Genomic DNA, 23,140 nt, shown 5'->3' with positions numbered 1-23,140 from the left:
GTGGACTCAGTCTCCCACACTGACGGCTGTGGGAGGAAGAGGGGCCACTCTGGGCCTGAACACGCCTCCTCGGTCTCCCTGTGCTTGCAAGCATGGTGTCCAGCACCGAGCAGAAACCACACAGCACAGAGAGCTGCAGGAACAAGAGAGGAAACAGTCAACTGAAGCAGACCCAGAGATGGCCCAGCTGCTGGAACTATCAGAGACTTTGGAAAACACGATGTTTTAGAAGGTCCACATGTACAGGCTGGGAATTCCAGCAGAGAAGTGAACACTATAAAAATGACCACGGTGAAAAGAACCAGGAGTTAAGGTGGAAGTTCATGACTCTCCCCAGAGAGCCTGGCGGGCTACTGCAGGGAAACCATCCTTTTAGAGGCCAGACGCCACCAGGCCATCCAGTTCTCACGACGGGAGTAATGACTGCTGAGGAACCGGGAGCAGCATTAGGCCCAGCCCCAGCCTCCCGAGGCCTCTGGTTCCTCGCACTTAGGAAACTAAACCCTCGGAGCAGCACTGGTCTGTCCAACCACAGCCTGCAGCTCGTCTGCTGTGGCCTCTGGGCTCAGACGGGGCCTGCATTTTTGAGCCACAGAACAGCACACAGAACGTGCCCACGTGCCGGACCCCACGCGTGGCCCGCGAAGCCTCACAAGCTCCCGCCCTGGCCCCTGCGACGAAGCCCGCCAGCCAGACCCAGTCGGCACCACACGGGGCCGCAGAGGGGCTCCTTCTCTGGACCGCGCCCTTACCGGCCGCCGAGGTGCCAGCAGCCATCTGCGCAGGAGTGCAAGGTCTGTCTGCAGCTCAGACTGGAAGAGGCACGAGGACAAGGCCACCGAGTCCTCAGACACACAGCCCTGCCAGACCCTGTTCCCCAGCGCAGGCCCCTCAGCCCCATGTCCAGGAGAGTGCGCCCTGGCCCCCGGCCTGGGCCGCCACCCGGAGCCCCCGGCCCCCCGCCAGCAGCACTGGCACTTCTTTCCAGTCAGCTCCACGGTATCATTTCACTGGAAGGCGTGGTGCTGTGCTGTGTTTAACTGACTGAAAGCGGCAGGACTGGGAGCTGCCGTCCATCGGAGAGAAGGCCGGTGTGGGGACCTGCCTCCCTGTTTGCCAACGGGCGGCCCCATGGGGGTCTCCAGGACAGGAGGCGGCACCCCCGTGGGCTCCCGTCCCCTCCCACAGCTGCCCGCCTGCACCTGTGATTTGCCAGCGGCCACAGAGGACCCCAAATGGTCACACCATTCCCACCCTGCAGAAGTTAATCACCTGAGGAAGAGGAAGGGATGGGGGAGGGGAGGAGGGCGGGCCACCCCTCGCTTGCTCTCGTCTCGCCAGTCCTGCTCCCCCTGCAGCCGCCTCCCACTCCTGCCCTGGGGCCTTCCTTCGGGACCTCAGCCCTCTTCCTGCCTTGCCCACCACTCCCTCTGCCCCTAGCTGCCTCCGCACCCCTCCCCCCACATCACGCGCGTCTCCTGGGGGTAAGGAGACCTCCCCTGAGGCCCTGTGCAGAACCTGGTTCCAGGCGTCCAAAGGGAACCCTCCTCCTGCCGAGCTTCCAGCCCTGGACTACCCCCGCCCCAGGGCCCTCTGTCTTCTGTCCTCACCTGGCAAACTTCTCTTCAGTCTTCAAGGCCCAGCCCACATGCTCCCGTCAGAGGGCTCTCCCACCAGTAAGAGGCCATGGCTGCCGTCTCCATCCCTGTCCAGCACCTCCCTGCCCCCTAGGCAGGAAACCGGAACACTGCGTGGTCACCTGTGAGGGCACTGACCCCCCCCTTCCAGAGAGAGAGGCTCTCCCGGGCAGCAGCTCATCTCCACTCATCAGGACACCAGCCAAGTGCCCAGCGTACAGCCCGCACACGGGAACACACACGTAACACGACAGAGTCGCTGGCTGGGGAAGAATACGGGGTGCTGCAACTCCACGTTCCCAGTGACGGTAAGGAATCCAGAGGGCAGGTGGGCTCTCTCCCCAAGGAGGGCGCCGTGGCCTTCGTCCCTCCCTCCATCAGCTGTTGAAAGCTCTGCCCATCAGGAGACCCGGCGCGAGAAACCGCTCTGCTCCTTCACACGTCTCTGGACGCCAGGCTTCCTACCCCTCCAGGGGAAGCACCTCGCACCGGCTTCACGGACGGGGGCCTTCACCCCATCACGGCTGGGGCGCCACAGTCCCCACGCACAGGGACTCGCAGCAGTGCTCAGAACGGCGCTGGGTGGGAGACAGCAGCAGGTTATAAAAATGATTACTTTTCCTCATCATTAGTTTTATGAACTTTTCCCAATAACGAGCTCAATCCTTCCTTCATGCAGAAGAGAACTGAGAAGTCAATACCCTAAAAGTCAGAGGCGAAGAGAGCGTAGGCGGCACGTGTGAGAGGAGGGCCTGCGGACGAGGCTGCGGGGCGGGGGCCAGGACACTGGGCGGAGGGGCACGCCGCTCCCCCATGCCCAGGGGCAGGACTCAGGCGAGGAGCAAAACTCCCTTCTGCAACCTCCCAGGTCCTCCGGTTGCTCGTTCTTACTTAAACCCCTCACAGTACAACCTTGACACCCTCTCCGCTGAAAAGTGCCTGTTGACCACGCTGAACCGAGCGGGAGCAAGGGGGGCAGCCAGCTCCACCTCTGCCTGGCTACTGCAGAGAAGGGCGCGCTGCCGCAGGCACGGAGCACTGGACGTGCTTCCAGACCAGCCACGTCTCTCTGCACCTGCTGCAGGCCAGCAAGAGAGCACCGCCAGAGAAGTAAGGTAAGGAGGGTTACCAGCAGGCAGTCCAGGCCCCGAAAGGCAGCAGCAGACAGCCAGACCGAAGGTGTGCACCCGGGAGGTGTTGGGGGCAGCAACACGCACGGCCTCCCAGACGCCAGTCCTCCCCACTGGGGCCCCCGTGACGAACAGCCCCAGGCTGCCCGACGCCGGCCTCCCCGCTCAACACTGCAAGTCCCAAGCCAGGATCTGACTGGCTGCCCCGGGCCCCGTGCCCAGACCCTGCCCGTCCCAAGGCAGGGAGAGAGACTGGGCTTCGCAAGTGCAGTCCTGCCCCAGGACACGCAGCAGGAAGCAAGTAAGTTCCTAGAAGGAGACGGGGCACCAAGTGCATGAGGAAATGGATGCTGGACGGTCAAAAAGTGGGACACCCGGAAGTAACATGCACTTCCAAACTGAAGGCAGGCACTCGCTCTGCTGGTCCCAAGAACCCTGGTTCCAAGGATGCAGCCACCCAGAGGCCTGGGGGAGACCAAGTCACCCTTCACATAAAGAAACGCACACACCTGAACCGAAGGCTCGGGTGGAACCCCCACGCTGGTGGGCGGTCTCCTCCAGGGACAGCCTGGGTGGGGGCAGGAAGGAGGCTGCATGTAACTACCACACTCCAGGTGAGAGCGTCGAGGCTCCACACCTGAAGGCCGCAGTGCCAGCCAGGTAACTGCCCAGGTGCCCACGGTTCTGCCTGATCCACACTGATGCCGGGCCCTCTCCACCTGGTTGCCGGGCGGCCGGGCCCTGCAAATGCCTGTCCTCACCCCACTCCTCTCTACTTCGCCGTTCCTCACCAGGTGGCCCTGTCAGAGAACATCACCCAACCCTGACCAGCCCCTGGGTGCCCGCCTGGGCTTCAGTGAGCTCCCGAGTCACATCCTTTCATGACAAACCTGCTGCCTCCTGAGTCAGACGCCTCTGAGTTCTGGGAGCTGCTCTAGCGGATTAACGGACCCGAGGCGGGTCATGGGAACCTCTGGTCTCTGGCCGATGAGTCAGAAGCACAGTGCCAGCCTGGACTTGAGGACGGCGTCTGAAGTGCAGGAGCAGGATGAAGAGAATGGAGACAGTCTAATGGGACCCAGCCCTAGGGTCTGATGCCAAATCCAGTAGACGGTGTCAGAACTAGGTTAAACTGTAGGACACCCAGCTGTGTCAAGAACTCCCTGGATGTGCGGGAATAGCCCACACACTGCAGTGCGGACAATGACTCCTTACTATCGGTCCTGATTCTGCCTGGATGCCCACCCCCTCCATCCAAACGTGACTAGGAAGAGCCCCTCCTGTTCCCTCTACTGAGGGCTGGCTCAGCCAGGGCCCTGGTGCTGGGTGAGGTGGGAGGACTTCTCCTGGGCTTCCTCTGCCGCTGGGCACTGTCCTGTCTGCCTAAGACCTGGGTGGGGGGATGGCCAGCAGCGTGTGGACTGTGGCCCAGCGGGCTGCGGATGCTCCAGTGAGGTCAGCAAAGTGAAGGGGAACCCAGGCACACGATGACGCCAGGGAGCCGCTGACTCAGTCACCCGGGCACCGCGACCTCTCGGGCTGTGAAACAAGGCTGCACTTATAGCAGAAAGACCCTAATGACACCCCCCACCATTACGTGTGCTGACAGCGATCATGGCACACTTTCACGACTTGCCAGCACCCTCTCGCCCTGGACGTGCCTCCCTCCCCTCATCACCCGGCAGCCTGTGTGAACACATGATCGTCCACCACGGCCTGGACACTAGAGGGTGTGCCCAGGCCAGTCTGCACTCAGGCCACCTGCCTCTAAAACTGCCTTCTCCTGCCAGCCTGCTACCCCAGAGCCCACGGTGGTCTCCTTCCAAGCTCCTGGCACCCGCCCCTACCCACGCAGCCCTTACACTGTCAGGTTCCAGGAGGACCATCCAATGTTCCAGCCCTGGCCAAACCAACCCGAGGCCCCTGAGACTGAAACCCAGACCAGAGGCTGCAGAGCCAGTCAGCCAGAACCCCGCTCCTCGTCCCTAGAAGGACGCCCTATCCACGGGGCAGGAGCTGGGGCTTTGGACATGTCAGGCTCCCGCCTGGCCTCCGCTTCCTGGCGCTGTGGGGTGGCTAAGGAACCCACACTCACCAGCCCAGCTGCCTGCTTCTCCTGGTCCTCGAAGCCCTCCGCCTGCGGCAGGGACGCACTGCAGGGCTTCGCGGCCGCCCCTTTCTCCCTCGTGGCCACCTGCAGCAGCTTGTCCTGGACTGCAGCCGGCTCCTGCTGAGACCTGTGTCAGGACAGATGGAGAAGCAGGTGAGGACGGCATGACTGACGGAAGGAAGAGGAGGAGAGGCCTGTGCGCTCACTTCCGCCCCAGGGGCCGGGGTCTGAGGGCCAGCCGGGGAGGGCCAGCCTCCCCTGACGGCCCCTGAGGCCAGGGGACACTGTGACACCTTCTCGGCCAGAATGATACACCTGACCACCAGTGAGGAATCAGACAGCCAAGCGCCAAGGGAGAGGTTCTCAGGGCGGGGGCTCCACCCGCCACGCCGGCCCCTCCCTTCAGAGGGGTAAGTGTGGGCCCCCCACCTCCCCGGCCCTGCCTGCGGCACCAAGGTTTAGATGCAGAAGCCTTGGTTTTGATCACTCAACTGTCCGTCCTGATGTGTCCCTAACCGTCCACCTATTTCTGCTCTTCTGTTAAAATCACCCTAAGGAGCGGAAGAGGTCACTGGCGTGGAGACCCTCTCAGAAGTCTGATTTGTCAGGATGTAGCGACACGCCCGGGGAAGCGTGCAGCCCAGGGCGGCCAGGGAACACTCGTAGGTGTGACAGCCTCACCACACACCCGCAGGCGTGTCCGTGGCCTGGGTCTAAGGACTGAGGACCCACAGATGCCACCTTCAGCAATCAAAACACTTATAAGCAGGGGGAACACATGGAAGATAGTCCCAGGACTGAGTAAAAACAGCAAAATAGAAAATATTATATGACTTTGAAAAACCAGTCCTAAACTAGAGGAAAGGAGACCGCTGAAAGAAATACTTCCAGGTGTTCAAGAGGCGATGAATCTAAGGGAGACTTTTTCATTTTGTAAACATCCCAAGACTTTCATTAGTGTGTGTTACCTGAACATGTTTTAAATGTTTAAAAGTACCCATAGAAGGTTCTGGTTATTCTTGGGAGGCCTCTTGGGATCTGGGAGTGGAAATTCCGAGGAGCTGGGTTTCAACCCATGACATGGAGGGGCAGTGGCTGGGCGGGCCTGTGGCGGGAAGAGGCCGCTGTGCCTGACCCTGACACCCCGGGCCCACAGCTAACTCCCTGGGTCCTCTGTTACAGAGGCCGGCGTCCTCACAGGTCCACAGTCACAGCGGCCAGTCCACTGAGCTGGCGCTCGTGAGAACAGGTACACCGGGCCCCGCACTCAGTGCATGAATGTGCAGGATGCAACCACAGCCCAGGGAAGGGGGCTCAGCTTGGCCTTCTCAGAGGCCTGTGGACACACAGTGATGGTACCGTGTCACGTGACCAGCAGGTGCGGAATCAGGACATAACCTGCCCCCCAGAGGGCTGCAGAGCCTCAGCTCCTGTCCTTCCAGCCCAAGGTCTGGGGCGTGGCCTGCCCTGGGGGAGGTGGCCTGCATCCTGGAGCCCGTCCACGGTGCAGCCCCGGTTACCCTGGAGGACCCCTCTCCTCCACACGGCTCCGGGTACATGCCACGTCCACAGCTGGGGGTGCAGTCACCCTGCCATCCAGGCCCAGGTTTCCAAGGGAATTAACTCCCCACACCCTTGGGCATTTCTCCGTCTTTATCAAGGACCAGCATCAGCTAAGCCACAGGGCCAGCGTCCCATCAGAGCAGACGAAGTCCTGCACAGACCCTCAGGCCTTCAGGCAAGTGGAGGGTCCCCGTGAGGACAGAGCACTGGGCAGAGTGTGGAGCTAGGGTGAGTGGGCCCTCCGCTTACCTTGTGAGGGGCTCCAGCTCCGCCCCCGAGTGCTGCCTGCCACCCTGCTCCGGCCGGGGCAGGTCAGAGTCTGCAAAGGGTGAGAAGAAAAGGTCCGTCAGCAACACCCCAGTGGACGGCCAGAGCCACGCTGCCCCCAGAGAAGGGCCCAGGAGTGCACCCTGTGGGCAGACACACCCCTGCTCCTGCCGTCCCACCGGCCCTCATTCCGCACCAGGCCTGCGGGCAGCGCTGAGCTGGTAGCAGACGGGCACACCTGAGCGAGGAGTTCCAAATCCATCCTCCTCCCCCTACAGCTCCTCAGCATCTAGGTCACCTTCCAAACAGGCCAGAACGGCTGAGGGAAGCTCTGCCCCTGGAGCTGGAGGGACGGCCTCCGGGGTCCGGGTTGCGGGTGGAGGGGAGTGGGGGAGGAGAGGGGAGGAGAAGGGGAGGAGAGGAGAGGGGAGGAGGAGGGGAGGGGAGGGGAGGGGAGGGGAGGGGAGGGGAGAGAAGGGGAGGGGAGGGGGAAGGGAGTGAGGGGGAGGTGGAGGGGAGGAGCAGTGGGAGGGAGGGGGGAGGTGGAAGGGAGGAGGAGTGGGGGGGAGATAGGGGAAGGGAGGGGGAGGGGAGGAGCAGTGGGGGGGGAGGTAGGGGAGGGGGGAGGTGGAAGAGAGGAGGAGTGGGGGAGGTGGGGGAGGGGAGGCCCCTGAGACCTTCCTCCCCTCGGCATCCCCACTGAAGGCCTCTAAACCTGAGTGAGGCCGGGCCTCCCTTAACGACGTCACATCACGTCACCTGCTGCACCTCCAGTCTGACTGGGGTTTTTAAGCTGTTACAGGAGGTCTACCTTTTGACAGCCGTGACCTCTGGAATTTCTGAGCAAACCCAATTCCCTCTGCGCTCTCACCACCGGGCGATGCTGGGGGTCCATTACCCACGCTCCCCCAGGCTTCAACAGCCCCACACCACCCTCTAGCCACAGCTCGGCCAACGTCCCGCCCCCACCGTGGGCATGGAACCCTGAGCGGCTGCAGGAGAACCAGGCTGTGGGAGAGAAGGCAGGAGGGTATGTGCTGCTCCTCTCCCAAGACTTCACGGCCTGCTGGCTTGAGGCTGCAGCACTAGGCCCCCAGGGAGCAGCACCCAGGGACTCGCCCCTGCACACACCCCTCCCAGAGGATGGTCCGCGTGTGCTGAGAGGGCACGCCTCGGTCACGGGCTCGGTCACGGGCTCGGTCACCTCCTCCACTGCCGCGCTGGGAACCGTCTGTGCCCATCTTCCCCCAGCCGTCAGGTCTTCCAGAGCCCCCTCTGCGTGCACACTGCCAACGCGCTGTCAGCCTCGGTTCCCTGCTTCTCACTCACCCTTCACTCATTCTTCCTAAACTGTCTCTAATTTTCACAGCCACGTTCCCCACTGTTCTTAAGTTTCTTCGTTTGATGTGGTGCTGGGAGGCTACCTGTTTTCGGACTTTCACGACTTCAGTTCTTGCACTTAAATCTTTTACGTTCTCTGACACTGAACTTGGGGTCCAGTGCAACACAAGAATTTAACCTTAACTTCTTTTTCTAATCTTGTTCCATCACTAAAACAAAAGCACACTGATCCTAAAAGTAAAATATCTCAAGATTAGTCCACTGCAGGACAGTCCCTATACGCTGACAACTTCAGAAACTCAAGACTCACTCACGATCCAACTGCAAAACACTTTGTTAAACTAAAACCAGTTGATTTTAGATGAACCACTCTTCTTGCTTTTTAAACTGCTGAAACCTACCAAAACTGAAACAAATGCTTCTTTTATCACCCAAGGCTGAAACTGATGTGTGCGTGATCTACTTTGGCAATGTTTGCTTTTTTCATCACTTTCTGCCTCTCACCTTATTAAACTTCAGTCAAGTCAGGCCTCCTCATCTCTCCCTCCACGTGCTGAGACACGGTGGGACCGGCCCCTGGAGGCCCAGAGTGTCTTCTGTGGCCTCAGGACTCTGACTCAGCCCCTTGCAGACAGACACTCAGGAAGCCCTGAGGCTGGTCTGGCCCAGGACCTGCTCTGCTCCAGTGCAGGTGGGAAGCCCTGAAGGAGGCAACCCAGGGAGAGGGATGACAGAGGCCTGGTCAGCGCCCTGGCCGCACTCTGGCCACCGTGCCGAGGTGACAGGACTCCTGCACCCTGCCCCACCACCTCCCCTCCCTTGTACTTTATACTCCAGGTCCCCTGGGCCACTGCCTGGGCTGTCACCAGCCTGAACCCCCATCCCCCGTCAGCACAGCCCCATCTTTCAAAATCCAGTTCCAATGTCAGCTCCGCTTGAAGCCCATCCCTAAAACAATGAGTCACTCTCCTCTGTGCTACCGGGGCCCAGGACAGGCTTCTGATGCCTCGCTGTCACACGACCCCTTACCCTGCAGGGCGACACATCTGGCTCCTAACTAGAGCTGTGCACACCTTATGAGCCGGTCCCTGCCACCATGTCCCAGCACGAGGCTCACGGCCTGACCCCTGATGGCACTCAGCACATGCCGAGTGCGCAGGGAGCGCGCCTGCCCCTCAGGCTGGCTCCTGGCCAGCAGGTCAGCAGGTCAGCAGGGAGGACGAACCCAATGCGAGGCCGCGCTTGGATGAGTGAACCGCCGTGGGACGGCACGTCTGCCCCGCACGGCACAGCCCTCGGCCCCTTGACATACAGCCTATCAAGTTCCAGTGGCAGAAAGACCCCCGTTCCCGTCAACAAGGACTTATTACCAATCAGCGGCCATGAGGACGTCTCTGCTCCGTAATATCTGAAATTTCTATACCTTACATTCTCCCTCTTAAATTTTTGCTCCCTTGTGTTTGCTAAAAGTAGTTACTTGGAGAGGAGCCCGGATGTCTCCCCTTGTGATGGACACAGCAGTGGGGAACAAGCCAGCTGCAAGCCTGGTGTGGGTAGTGGGGCCCTGGAGCCACGGGGCGAGCCCCCAGGAGCCCAGCCAGGACCAGGTGATGGAAGGGACACCATTCCCACTCCCTGCTGTCAAACAAGCCCCTGCCACATTTTCTGTGGGTGGAGAAGCTGGGACAGTGGGGACTCCCAGCCCCAGTCATGGGCAGACAGTGCCGGCGTGGGGAGCCCCGCTCTCCAGAAGCACCGATGTCCCTCCCGCATGCTCCCAGCCCCCTACCTGTCTCCGGGCCTCTGGCGGCGCCAAGTGCAGGAGGTGGCGGCCCTGCTCCGGAAGGCTGACTGGAATCCTTCATGCGGTGAACCACGCTTTCTGACAGCTGTGGGAAGGACCGAGGGGGAAAGTTAACTCATGGAACCCTCTGGAAGGGAAGCCATCCCTTTGCCCGGGCCCAGATTTCTGAGTAGACGACTTCCTCCAGGCCAAGTCCCACAATGTGCGTAGTTCTCCGGGAAGATCTCCCATGCCACCCAGGGCTTCTAGGTCAGCGCGCCGCTGGCCTGGGTTCCAGCCCCACTGGCTCCCCGGCTCACCTACAGCTCCCACACATGGTCTGCACTCAGCAGATCCTGGTTCTCCCTTCTCTCCTCTGTCCTGAGTTCACTCTGCCCTGGATGTCCCCACCTGTGCAGACCTGACCCTTCCCTGTCACGTCCCAGTGTCCCTCCGCCATGGGGTCTTCCCAGCAGCACCCCAGCTGTGCCCTTTCTCCCCTCCTCACGCTCCCATGACAACAGCTGTGCCCCAGGAGGTGCCGCACATCCCACCTGCCTGGTCCTAATGCTCTGTAAGTACCTCGAGGCCGGACCACCTCTTATGCCTGAGTCCCCGCAGGTCGCACTCAGAGCACCTATCACAGCCTGACTCTCTTCACTCCTGTTCCCGATGAAGATCCGATAATCAAACCCCTCCTCCATCTTAGAGGAATGGAAATAGGCCAGAGGGAGTCATAAAACAGTTTACTGAAATGAAGTGGCAGGCTAGGGATGAGTCCCTAAGAGGTTACGTCAATAAATATTTATTAAGTGCCTGGTACGTGCAATGCATCACAAAGCACAGCTGAGGGGAGACGCGGAGGGGAGACACGGACTCTGTGCCCAGGCACCCACACGAGAAGGGCACTCCCACGTGTGCAGGCGGCCCTGGAATTGCGCAGGAAATGGAAACAACAGAAACGCGCAAGGACGGGAGTGGTGGAGAAATGAGGTGGGCCTTCCACGAAACGCCACGGAGCCACGTAGAGATGACAGGTGAGACACGGTACCTGTCCCAGAAGGATGCCGTGCTGACCTGTGAGAGTCAGACCATGCTCTGTTTATCTTGATTTTGTGAAAAAGATTACACACTTACAAGGACGCAGACACGTGACATAAACGTGTCAACACTCACGCGTGTGTGACAAGCGTGCGCCCCCACTCAGCGGGCACACGAACCGCTGATGGGCTGCGTCCTGCACGTGGGCAGGGGCGTCGGGGTCAGGACTTTCACTGCCAGCACGGCCATGCTGTAATTTTTTATCATGAACGTCTTCTAGCAATTAAAGTTTATAATAGTGGTAACGGAGTCCCTCTAGTATTTACGACAGATACAGATCAGATGGCTGATTAATGATTACCGGACAAAAGAGGACCAAGAACGTACAGCAGTGGGAGAGAACTGAGAACCCAGAAATAAGCCTATGTGTCCGTGGTCGACTGACCACTTGATGGGAAAAGAACAGTCTTTCCAATAGCCGGTGATGGGACGGGGGAGTCCTCGTGCAAAAGGACGAGCAGGACCCTACCTCACACTGTCTACAAAACTTACTCAAAGAGGATCAGAGGGGGGAGGGTGCAGCTCAGTGGTACAGTGCGTGCTCAGCACACACGAGGTCCTGGGTTCAATCCCTGGTACCTCCATTAAAAAATAAACAAATACACAAACAAATAAAAAGGATCAGAGACCTAAAGTTAAGATGGTAAAATAATGAAATTCTTGGAAGAGCACTCAGGGGAAAATCTTTATAAACTTGGCTTTGGCAGTGAATTCGTAAATACAACATTAAAAGCACGAGCAATGAAAAAAAAATAGATTGAACTTTGTCCTAATCTAAGAGTTCTGTGTATCAAAGACACAACCAAGCAAGTGGAAAAGACAACCCACAGAACAGGAGGACTCCCTGCGAATCGCACACCTGACAATAGAAGTGTACCTGGAATACATAAAGACACACAATGGCCAACGAGCCAGTGGAGAGGTGCTCAGTACCTGCAGTCCCGGGAAAAACGCAAATTCAAACCACAGGGAGATACCAGACCACCTGTGATCAAGAAGTCGGGTGACAACGTGCTGGTGAGGTGGTGGCAAGGCAGACGCTTGTCCACCGCAGCCAGCAAATCACTGGTGCAGCCCCTTCGGGAAACAGCCCACAAGCCCTCGTGGGTTTAAACACAGTTACCGTTTGATCAAGCAGCTCCAGCCAGAGGTACCTACTCAAGGGTGATGGACTCACATTTTCAGCTAACTTGACATGAATGTTCACATCCGCGTGATCCGTAACAGCCAGAGGTGGAAGCAACCCAAGTGTCCATCAACTGGGGGGCAGTGCGTCCACACGACCGGATGACGTTAGTGGTAAGAAGGAACGAGGTGCTGACAGGCTGCCCCGCAGTGAGCCTGGAGCCGCACGGTCAGTGAGCCAGGCACCAAAGGCATGTATCCTATAACCGCTTATTTGGAATGTGCAGAACAGGCAAAATCTCTAGAGACAAGAAGTAGCCTGGCTGCCTGGGGCCGGGGTCGGGGGAGACAGGGCACTGACTGCTGAACGGTGGTCAGAGGTGGGTTTTCTCCACCTGTTCAGAGATGTTAAAGTGTGTCTCCAAAATCAGTGTCATATGTCAGCGCCCAAAGCTTGGACAGAACAAAACAGGAACCTGCAGGGCCAGGGGCTCGTGGGGCGGTGCAGGGGCAGGGCCTGGGGGAGACCCCCAGAGGGGGTGATGCTGATGTAAGCCTCTCACTCTTGAATGAGGAGGCCCCAGCCACCGTCACGTCCTAAGATCCCAGGAAAAGGATCCAGCTCCAAGCAGAGAAGAGGACTCGTGCAAACGCTCTGAGGAGCCCTGAGTCTGGCCGGTCCAAGGGCCAGCCTGAGAGAAGGATGGACTAGGTGACCAGGCCGGAGAGGCAGGTCGAGGTCAGACCCAAATTTGGCCCGAGGGCGAGGGGTTCTGCACAGGGGAGTCCTGGGCTCTGACTTCCTAGCCCAGCCTGGGGGGCATCGGCTGAACCACACCACCTGGTGAGCGAGGGGTTAAGGAAAACACTGGCAAGCGTCTAGCTGGCAGGAGGAGAGCTGTAATATTTTTTAATGTTGCTACAAAATAAGCAAGGAATATTTTTAATCAACAAATATACATAGGCACACAGCAGTCATGTGAGAATAAACACCATCTGGGCAGGGCTCCTGCACCAGCAGAACCAGAATGGAGGCCCCCGGAGCCAGCAGGTCTGGCAAGTCAGTGCCAGAGGCCTGTGGTCACTGCACCACCAGAGCTGACCACATGGAGTCCTGTGTGGTCAGGAGACAGAGGGCCAAACCCAGAGTGGGAAATCCAGGAAACAGGAGTCCACCAACAGCCAGCTGTGGGGCCAGCCCCCTTCCTCGCCTCCCAGAGCTGCACGGTCCTTGACTAGAAGTAGGGCCCCATGGGCTGGACTGGCTGCCGCAGCCTAGGAACTGGTGTGCAGGTTTGAATCCCGACTGAGCCGCTTACTAGCTATGTGACCTCGGGCCGGGACCTCCTTGCCTGCAAGATGAGACTGAGGGCAGAGATGGTGAGGAGCACACGGGCCGTGGGCATGGAGCAGTCAGTCCCAGCTACCGTGTGGACGGTGAAGCCCTTGCAAACAGGAGTTACATTCACACCAGGCCCTCGCAGAGTGTGTAAAAACACGGACCTAGTCAACCAGGGCGGTGAGCCTTGGCTGCTGGGCACCAGAAGTGACCTGTCTGCTCCACGTGCTGCTCTGTGACCTGGAAAGACTCTTCTCAAAGTTCCCTCCAGTGCGACGTCCAGCCTGTGGCTCCAACCTGGACCCCATTCCCCAGCCTGGAGTGACACGGGGACTCTGAGCAGAGGGACCTCCCGTGTCACCACCATGGAGTGCGTGGCTGGTGCCAGCACAAGTCACAGTGACAACACAGAGCCCAGGAAGGGATCCTCTCTCCTCTGCAGCCCAGAGCCCATGGCGCTATGGCCGGAGACCAGAAGCCCTGCAGCACAGCCACCAAAATGCAGCCCTCCCCCAGGGCACCCGAGTTTAGGACACGCTCCCAAAGATGGACTGGAGATTTCCTTATCAGCCGCTCAGGCCTGCAAGTAAGGCCTGTGGCCACCCAGCGAGCAAAAGGCTGGCGAAGGGCTGCTGGCAAAGTCCCAGCGTCCTCACCCGTTTCTGGGTGCAAGAACGGGGTAAGAGCAGCACCCGACCCAGCCAATGGGGAGACCCCGCCAGCCCCACCTGGGGACCGCGCGCACTGCACGCGGCAGCAGGACCGCCTGCTCACCCCTCCCAGTGCAGCGCCCTCTCTCCGGCCACAAAGCCCGACCCCAGAACAACAAAAAGATCTGCACGCGTCGCCTTTTCTGCCGTTCACAGTAAGACCCAGGCAGGAGGGGGAGGGGAGCAGGTATGCATTCACCAGACAGACAGCCTACTTCAATGAGGAAACATCCATTCGAAAATTAGCACCTTTCCAGTCTGAGAAGTCACTCACTACACACATCTGAGAAGCAGCCGCGTGGATGCCATGCCCCAAATATTATTCTCTGTCACCAAACGCACCGATGGCCACCAGGTGACTGTCCTCGAGTCCTCACATCCTCTGCGGGACAGGGTGGTGTGGTGCTGAACTGCCTGCTCGAGTCAGCACCCAGCCACCCTGCGGAGCCGCCGCCTCCTCTCACGCACAGTCATCTGGATGCCTCTCTCCCTCCCCAGCCGCCAGCCCCTGACCGCGCGAGCACCGGGCAGGCTCCAGACGAGTCAGGCCTGCCAGGGGCTCCTGGTGCCCGGACACCCCCATCCCCGGAGGCGCTGCCCAGTTCTGTGACTCGGAACAGATTCCTCTGCTCTGCCAACGGCTGTTGCCTTGGAGATTTCATTGGCTAGTCCTCCAGTTTTCTGTGAGCTGAAATTAGATCCACAGATTTAAATCCGAGCATCAGGATGAGAAGAGCTCTGGAGACCCCCAAAGTGTGGGTGGCAAATGCCATAATCGCGGGGTCTGGTAGGTGACGGAAATGAATAGGCAGGCCTGGCAGGGAAGAATCAGCTCCAGGACGACGTGGTGGGGACTGGGACGGTGGCTACCTCACACCTCCAGGAGTGTCGCCACACGGAAACGTGGACCAGGCTCTTGACGTTTTTCCCCCAAAAAGCTAAAACTTGAATTTATGTAAAGCTTCCCAAGTTTCACATGTTGTTAATTAATACCACAAAATTTCTGGACTGATGGTTTCGTTAAACACGTAGGGAGCCTGTGGCTTAAACCTCCGTCCAGCGAGCCTCTCGCTGACTTGAGCTGGGGTCTGGGCCAGGTGCTGGGGCCACAGACCAGTAGACTTGGCTCCTGCTCACAGGCCATGTGCAGGGCAGAGCTCACCCTGCCTGGAGCAGGGCCTGCAGGACCAGGATGGTGACCAGTGCAGGGTGGACGAGACATCACAGGAGGGAACACCTGAACTGGTCCTGAGGACAGGGAGGAACCAAGCCAGGCAAAGAGGGGACTGAGAGTACTGCAGGTGGGGAACAGACCACAGGCACAGAGGCATGAAACACCGTGCGGCAGGGGCAAACGTCCTCCCTGTGGGACGAGCAGTGACAGCAGGGGGTGGCGCCGGCACATGGAGGGCCTCGGGGCCAGGCCCAGGAATCTGCATTTACCCGGGGGCAGTGGGAAGGATGGGAAGGAAGGGGTCACACAGTTAGCTCTAACTCTGAACGGCTGCTGACACCACTGGCTGGTGGCAGGGCCGCCTCTGAGAGCAGGGCTGACGGAGGGCGGTGGGTGGGGGAGGGGGACTGGTCCCTGGAAGCCTCCACTTGAACTGTCTGCATTTTGTTCACACGGCCTGAACCCTGCTCAGAAGTAAAATGACCTTTTAAAACACATTCCCCTGCTAGCGCCAGGAAGCACCGATTTGTGGGAGGCCAGCCTGTGGGGAGAAAGGACAATTTGTATCAGACGGTCAGGGGAAGGCAGGGTGAGCCTGACTGCAGTACAGAGTCAGGAGGGAACCAAGACGAGGGTGAAACACAAAAAGCTGGAAGAAGAGTCGAGGGATCGAGTTAGACGCAGAGAAAAAAGGGCATGCGGACTGGCTGGACGGACGTTCACCCAAGGGACAGGGAGGTTTCCAGGGAGACAGCGAGTGGACACCATGATTACAGGCGCCTGGGAGCCTTGCAGGGGGACACGGCCAGTGGCCTCGGGGACGTTCAGAGTCCAGACGTCACCAGCTCACGGATGAAGATGAAAGAGATGGCCAGGGCAGCATGAGGCAGGGCAAGAGGACTGAACCAGGAAACACTGTGAAGAGACGCCGATGGGAGCCTGGAAGCCAGGCCTGCCGGGGGACAGCACGCGGTGACCCCCAACGGTGGAGCCTGAGGGGTCCGAGAGCGCCCGGAGTGGGAGCGGACCCAAGATGAACTCCGCGGGGCCGAAGCCAACACCCCTCCTTAGGTTTGCACTACTTCACGGGTTACCCTTTACACAGAAAGCTCTTCAGCACTGTCCTGTGCACAGTCATGGTCCCACGAAGGAACTGCATCTCCCATGAGGCTACAACCCTAAGTGACCTGATGCTCGCACCGTGCAAACGTCACCGCCAGCTACGCTGCACCACGCCCAAGAGAAAATGTGAACGGTGCTCAGAGAAGGCCCTGAACATGGCTGGGTCCACTGTCCTCAGAGGCCTGCGCCAAGGACGAGAGCACGAGGGCAAGTCTGCCCGCTGGAGGACGGCCCTCCCCTCAGCAGCTGCGGGCCTGGAGAGGGGGCCTGAAGTGCTCTGCTTCCCTGCATGCCTGGACACCTCACCCCCGGCAGGCGTGGGGTCTGGGGAGCAGCAGGGAGAACCCACCCAGGAAAGCGCCCAGCCAGGGACTGGCACCCGGGCAACACTGCTGGACGCCACATCCAGACGCACACGGGTGCGCACGGCACAGCGGGGAGAGCCGGGCCATCTGTCCCCGGCTTTCGCAGCTGAACTTCCTGTTGTGGCCTATCCGTGGCACTCACCCAATGGTCAGCCGGGAGAGCACTGGGCTGGGGAGGAGTGGAGAGGACTCCTGACCAAGCCCTTCGAGGCACTTGTGCTGAACGAGGCCCCATCCTGCTCGTAAGGAGGGAGACGTGCCCCTCTGAGGTCCTCTGGGATGTCCTGTTCTCCACACGAACTCTCAGCAGTGAACTGAGACAGAGGATGTGCTGTAAGGTGACACAGCAAGGAGCACTGTCGCTGAGACACGGGAGAAGCACGTCCCGGGCAGCGCGGGGTGGGAAGGAGGTCTGCTGCGCACGTGGGACAAGCCCGCACCAGAGCCTCAGAAGAGCAAGGGGAGCAAGGGCCTCCGGCTCAGCTGAAAAGCGATCGTCGACTCTTTAATCCAAGCACACAATCCACAAGCACATGCTAATGATCCAGAAGCCAGGAGTTAAGACAGTCTCTGCACTCCGTGAGCCGACAGAAAAGCAGGGTATGAGGACAGGGAAGAGAAGATGGAGAAAACACAAAATCGTCACCCTGCAAAGAGCAGCTACGAAAAACCTACACCGAACACACTCAGTGGTGGAAGACTGAACATTTCCCCCGAAGTTCAGGAGCAAGGCAAGGATGTGCACTCTCACCACTTCTGCTCAGCACTGTGCTGGATGTTCTAGCCAACACAGTAAGGCAGGAAAAAGAGAGAAAGGACATCCAGACTGGAAAGGATGAAGCAAAACTGTCTTCATTTTGCAGACAGCATGATCCTACCTACATAAAATCCTACAGAATACACAGAAAAAAACCCCACTAGAACTGATAAATGAGTTCAGCAAGGTTGCAGGACACAAGATCAATATACAGAAATCAACGTATGTCTACAGGCTAGCAATGAAGGATCTACAAATGAAATTAAGAAAACAATTCCATTCATAATAGCACCGAAAAGAATAAAATACTTGGGAATAATTTTAAAAGAAATGCAAGACTTGTACACTGAAAGTATAAAACATTACTGAGAAAAACTTAAAAAGATCTAAATAAATGAAAAGAGATTTCATATCCACAGACTGGAAGACTCCATATTGTTAAAACGGCAATTCTCCCCAAAGCAATCTTACAGATTCAATACAAACACCATCACAATCCCAACAGGCTTTTCACAGAAGTCAACAAGTTGATCCTAAAATGTATATGGAAGGAAAAGGACTTGAAAAACAGAACAAAACTGGAAACTTGTACTTCCCAATTTTGAAACTTGCCACAAAGCTACAATAATCATGACACTGCTATAGCAAAAAGACAGACATAAAGCACACAGACCAATGGGATTCTCAACAGAATTGAGAGTCCTGAGATAAACCCGTATGTTTATGGCCAAATGATGTTCACAAAGGTCCCAAGGTCATTCAATGGGGAAAAGACACTCTTCAGCAAGTGGAGTTTGGAAAAATTAAATGTTTCATACAAAAAAGACAGATTTAGACCAAAGGTCAACAAGCTCTAGTGCTTGAGCCAAGTCCAAACCAAAACTTGATTGTATAAATAAAAGTTTTATTGGAACATAGAACATAACCAAACCCACCCATTTACATACTGCCTGTGGCTGCTTTCACCCTAAAAACGGCCGAGAGGAGCAGTAGCAATAAAGACCTTCTGGTCAGCAAAGCAGAAAGTATCTTCTATTTTATCATTTACAGAACAACTTTGCCAACCCCTGATTTAGAGACTTACCTCACATCATACACAAAAATTAACTCAAAATGAATCATAAACTTAAGTATAAAAGCCAAAACTATAAAACTCATAGAAGAAAACATTGGAGAAAATTTCCATAAACTTAGGTTAGGTAAAAATTTCTGGGATATGACATCTGAGCACAATTAATTTAAAAAAATAACAATTTAAACTCCATCAAAATTATAAATTTTGTTTGTTTACACTTCAAAGACACAATTAAGAAAATTAAAAGACAAATGACAAATTGGGAAAAAACACTTGCAAATCCTAATATGATAAAGGGCTTGAATCCAGCACAATGAAATCTTATAACTCACTAATAAAAACAGCCCTATTAAGTTATTAAAATGGACAACAGATCTGAACACACATTTCACCAAATAAAATATACGAATGGCAAATAAGCATGTGAAAACGCATTCAACATGATTAGTTATTAGAGAAATGCAAATTCAGACCACAATGAGACACCTTCCACACCCACTACAACTGCCAAAATCAAAAAGACAGTAACAAGTGTTGGTGAGGGTATGGAGAACCTGGAACCCTCATATATTGTGGGCAGGGGAGGGAATGTAAAATGGTACAGCCACTTCAGAAAGCAGTTTGACAGCTCCCTAAAAAGGTAAACCTAACAACTCACCACATTCATGAACAAAATGACCCAGCAATTCCACTCTTAGGTATCTATCCAAGAGACATGAAAACACATGTTCACAAAAAATCCTTGCATGCACATGTCCACAGCAGCATTATTCGTAATAGTCAAGAACTGCAAATAACTCACCACTGTTTGGACAAAATGCAGTCTACCCACACAACAAGAGACTAGCAAGAGTACTAGTACACACCACAGCATCAACCAGCCAACACCAGGGGCAGCGTGTGAAGTGCGGGATGTGCTTACATGAAATGTCCAGAAAAGGAAAAAACCCAGAGGCAGAAGGACCAGTGGTTACTTGGGGCTGAGAGTGGGAGTAGGAGTGACTGCAACTAAGTACAAGGAATCTTCTCAGGCCTTGTACACGTTCTGAAATCCCATTGTGATGACAGTTGCTCAACTCTGTAAATTTGCTTAAAAAATTTTTAAATAAATGTTTAAAATCACTGAAATGGGTGAATTTTACATGTAAAATACATTTCAATAAAGCCATTTTAGGAAAAAGGAAAAGCCACCATCATCAGATAAGACATCCCCAAAGCTCCCCCAGCTGGGGAACCACAAGGTTCCCCGGCTACCGTGCAAACAACCCTGTCCAGCTCGGGGCCATCGCCCATCTAGACTCATTGCCTGGCCAGCTTTCTCCACCATCCCACCCCCGTGTGGCTGCCAAGCGCACAGGCTTTGGAGTTGGAAAGTCCGAGCTCCCAGCTGGACCACTAGCTCTCTGTGACGGTGGGCTACTCCATCTCCTCGAACCTGCCCCCTCACCTCTGAGAGATGGGATGGTGTCTCACAAGGGCAGCCAGGGACCAGCTGTGACCTAGCTCTGAACCCGCCCAGCCTGGAGGAGATGGGCCTCCCCTACTGGCGCAGACCCACGGTCAGTGTCACCTGCCGGAGCAGCACATTTGACCCGCTCACTGCCGCTCTCCACACCGTTTCTCTTCTGGCACTTGCAGTCTTTACTATTATTCTGCCTTTTTTCCTTCTTTTGGTTAGTTCTGCCTCCAGGGCTGAGGTCTCCATGGGGGCAGGACCCAGGGCTTTGTCCCCTGTTGTCTGTGCCAGGCCAGGCCCAGTGCCAGGCAAGGAACTGGCTCATAGGAAGCGCCTGCTGGGGCGGTGGAAAGGCAGGGGCTGGGCGCATGTGGCCTTTCTGGTGTGGGCATCTTCGGGGATGGTTTCTTGTGTCCTGCCACCTCCTTCTGGGTCCTCCCCTCAGCAGTGGTCCCAGCCTGTCGCACCAGAGCACAAATGACGGTACAGGTGGTGTAGCCTGGGGACTGTAACGAGCCTGGGGACACAGCTAAAGCAGCAGCCTGTGGAAGTGACCCAGGAAGGGCAGCGGGAGCCGAGGGCTTGGAAGGGGCAAAGACTGGAGAACGGTGGGACCTGGATGTCAACAAGCAACCAATTTCAGCTGAACCACCAAAGATGGCATGTGCATGGGGCACAGGGGACAGGCAGTCACACACGGGACGCTGTGGACCCACGCCAATGGAGGGGGGAGAGTAAACATACTCGTTGAAGTGAAATCTTTCTGTATTTCATACGTGCTTGCTCTGAAAAATGGTGTTGAATATAATTGCACATTTTACATTAATTAAATTTCCTTTACTTTCCACGGAATTAGGGCTTGAACTCAGTATGTAAATTTATGCAAATAACCATGCAAAATAGCAACAATGTGGCATTTAATTTTAAGGGAACTATAGTGCTTTCCAGGACCAGGCCCGGGGGACTGCACACTAGAGGTCTTTAAGAACATTTAACTTTCTCTGAAGGAGTGAGCAGATGTTCTTTGGCATTTACCTTCTATTAAACTAACTTCTCGTTTGGTTCACCTAATGGTCTTTTCCAGTGATTTTTACTTGCCTGCTTAAAAACAAGGCGGATTCCCCAACCCTCAAGTCACTTTACCAGCAGAAAAAGCCCCTACCCCAAACACTTCACTGTCACCACCGCCTTCCTCTGGTCTCCCTCTCTCAAACTGGGCACATGAGTGCAGGGAAGGAAGGAGGGGAGGAACGGTAGGAGGGAGGAAGGAAAAAAGGCAGAAGCGAAGGGGCTCTCACAGCACAGGGCCGTGCCCCCCACTGCACCCCACTGGACAAGTCACTTATTCCCCCTAATGAGTCTGCCCAAGCTCCCTCCTGTTGTAACAGTCTCTGGTAGGACTAAGCGGGGCACCAGTGCCTTGTTGGGACAGCTAGAGGCTGTCACAGAATTTTCACGCTGCCTTTTATATCGTTTTGGGGGGGGGAGGGGAGCGTGGCATAGTAAGAAAAGGCTGTTTCTTCCAACCAAAGGATCTGGATTAAAGTCCCAGAAGTAACACCTTGGACAAACTCTTTAACCTCTCTAAGCCTGATTCTTCATTTTTAAACAGGATTTACACTTTGTAGAACTGTTAAAAGAACTAGAAATAAACTGTACCTAAGACCCAAAAGAGACTTACGTTCTGTCAACCTAAGAGGATGTCCCTACCTACACCTACCCACCCAGAGCCCGGGGTGTCTTTCCAAACCCCGATTCCAGCTCCTGCCTCTCCTCCCTCCGACAGGAGATATCTCCTCCCCATTTCGTCTTTGCCGCCAGCCAGGTCAAGGCTGGAGAACACCCAGCGAACACCAAACATTCTAAGTTGTCTAGGCTGAGAACAGAGGCTCCACAAACACTGTTTTTCCTAAACGGTTCCACACACATCTCTCATCCTAGGCAGCACCTAGGGTCAGCATTACCTCCCCCCATTTTTTTTTAAGAAATCCTGTGATTGAGACTCAAAAGAGAAGTTGTTCACAAAAGGTCACACAGCTGATGAGTCTATCCAGAAGTCAGACCTCCTGATGCCTTCTTCTGAGCCTCCTCCCTAACTATCTAATTCACCTCCACCTAGCTCTGGTCATTCCATGGACACCTGGTGCCTGTCTCACAGGGTCCATCCATTTAATCACTCAGCAATGACTTACAAAGCACCCACTATGTGCCAGGCACGTGTAGGTGGACGTGTTGCATTCAATGAACAGACCCTGGAGTCACCGACGTCCGATTCCAGGTCACCCACTGAACAGCCAGGTGGCCAAGGATAACGCACTTCATCTCACTGCCTCGGTTTTCAATCCATTAAACGGGCCAACAGAATCCCACCTCTCACAGGACTGCTGGAAATTAAATGAGAAGATACCTGCAAAGGGCTTAGCACAACCCACGGCCCCCACGAAGCACTCAAACGTGAGCGTTTATCCGTCCCCTAGACTCTGGGGACAGAGGCTGGCGTCGGACAAGAGCCCTAGCCTCACGGGGCTGCCACTGCAGCGGGAAACACAATAAAAAAGTAGCAAGAAGTTTCAAATGGTGATGAGCGCTTTGAAAAGCGTGTGACCGCGGGGTGGGCAGCCACTTTAGACTGCAGGTCAGGGAAGGATACTCAGGTGAGCTCTGAACTACAACACGAATGTCAGAGCAGACACAGGAAGAGCTGGGAGAGCGAACACAGCCCGTGCGGAGGTCGTGCGCCCGGGCAGGCTGGCATCTCGAGGGACAAGGAGGCGCTGAGGCCAGAGAACGGGGCGTGGGGGTACTGGCACGAGCTGTGGTTGGAGGGGTCAGCAGCGCGGCTCCGGAACCCAAGGGAGGGCGGCTGGTCTTCTCGTCCAAGCGTGGGCGTCCACGGGCGGCGAGGGCACGGGAGCGGGGCGGGGGTCCCGGTGAGGAGATGAGCACCTGGGGTGCGGGTCCCGAGAGCCGAGGCCCCCCGCCCGGGTCTGCGCTCCTTCTCCCCACACGGGCGGAGGCGAGGCCTGCGGGCGCCCTCCCAGCCCGCGTCCCTCTCGCGGCCGACGGACGCAGAGATGCCGCCGGC

The 23,140-nt window shown here is 56.5% G+C and overlaps 1 protein-coding gene across 1 annotated transcript in view; it reads right to left on the bottom strand.

The window, feature by feature from the left end:
* The window catches only part of CHCHD6 (coiled-coil-helix-coiled-coil-helix domain containing 6), a 120,526-nt gene that overhangs the window by 97,167 nt on the left and 219 nt on the right, over nucleotides 1–23,140 (bottom strand). The window contains exons 2-4 of the mRNA XM_074344171.1: nucleotides 9,838–9,937; nucleotides 6,690–6,759; nucleotides 4,863–5,004 (exon numbers count right to left, since the gene is read on the bottom strand). Coding sequence (XP_074200272.1) covers nucleotides 4,863–5,004; nucleotides 6,690–6,759; nucleotides 9,838–9,937 — 312 coding nt within the window. The remainder of the gene's footprint in view (nucleotides 1–4,862; nucleotides 5,005–6,689; nucleotides 6,760–9,837; nucleotides 9,938–23,140) is intronic.

The sequence above is a fragment of the Camelus bactrianus genome, chromosome 17, assembly GCF_048773025.1.
Source record: "Camelus bactrianus isolate YW-2024 breed Bactrian camel chromosome 17, ASM4877302v1, whole genome shotgun sequence".
In the NCBI taxonomy this organism is placed as follows: Eukaryota; Metazoa; Chordata; class Mammalia; order Artiodactyla; family Camelidae; genus Camelus; species Camelus bactrianus.
This window is presented reverse-complemented; position numbering and strand designations above follow the sequence as displayed.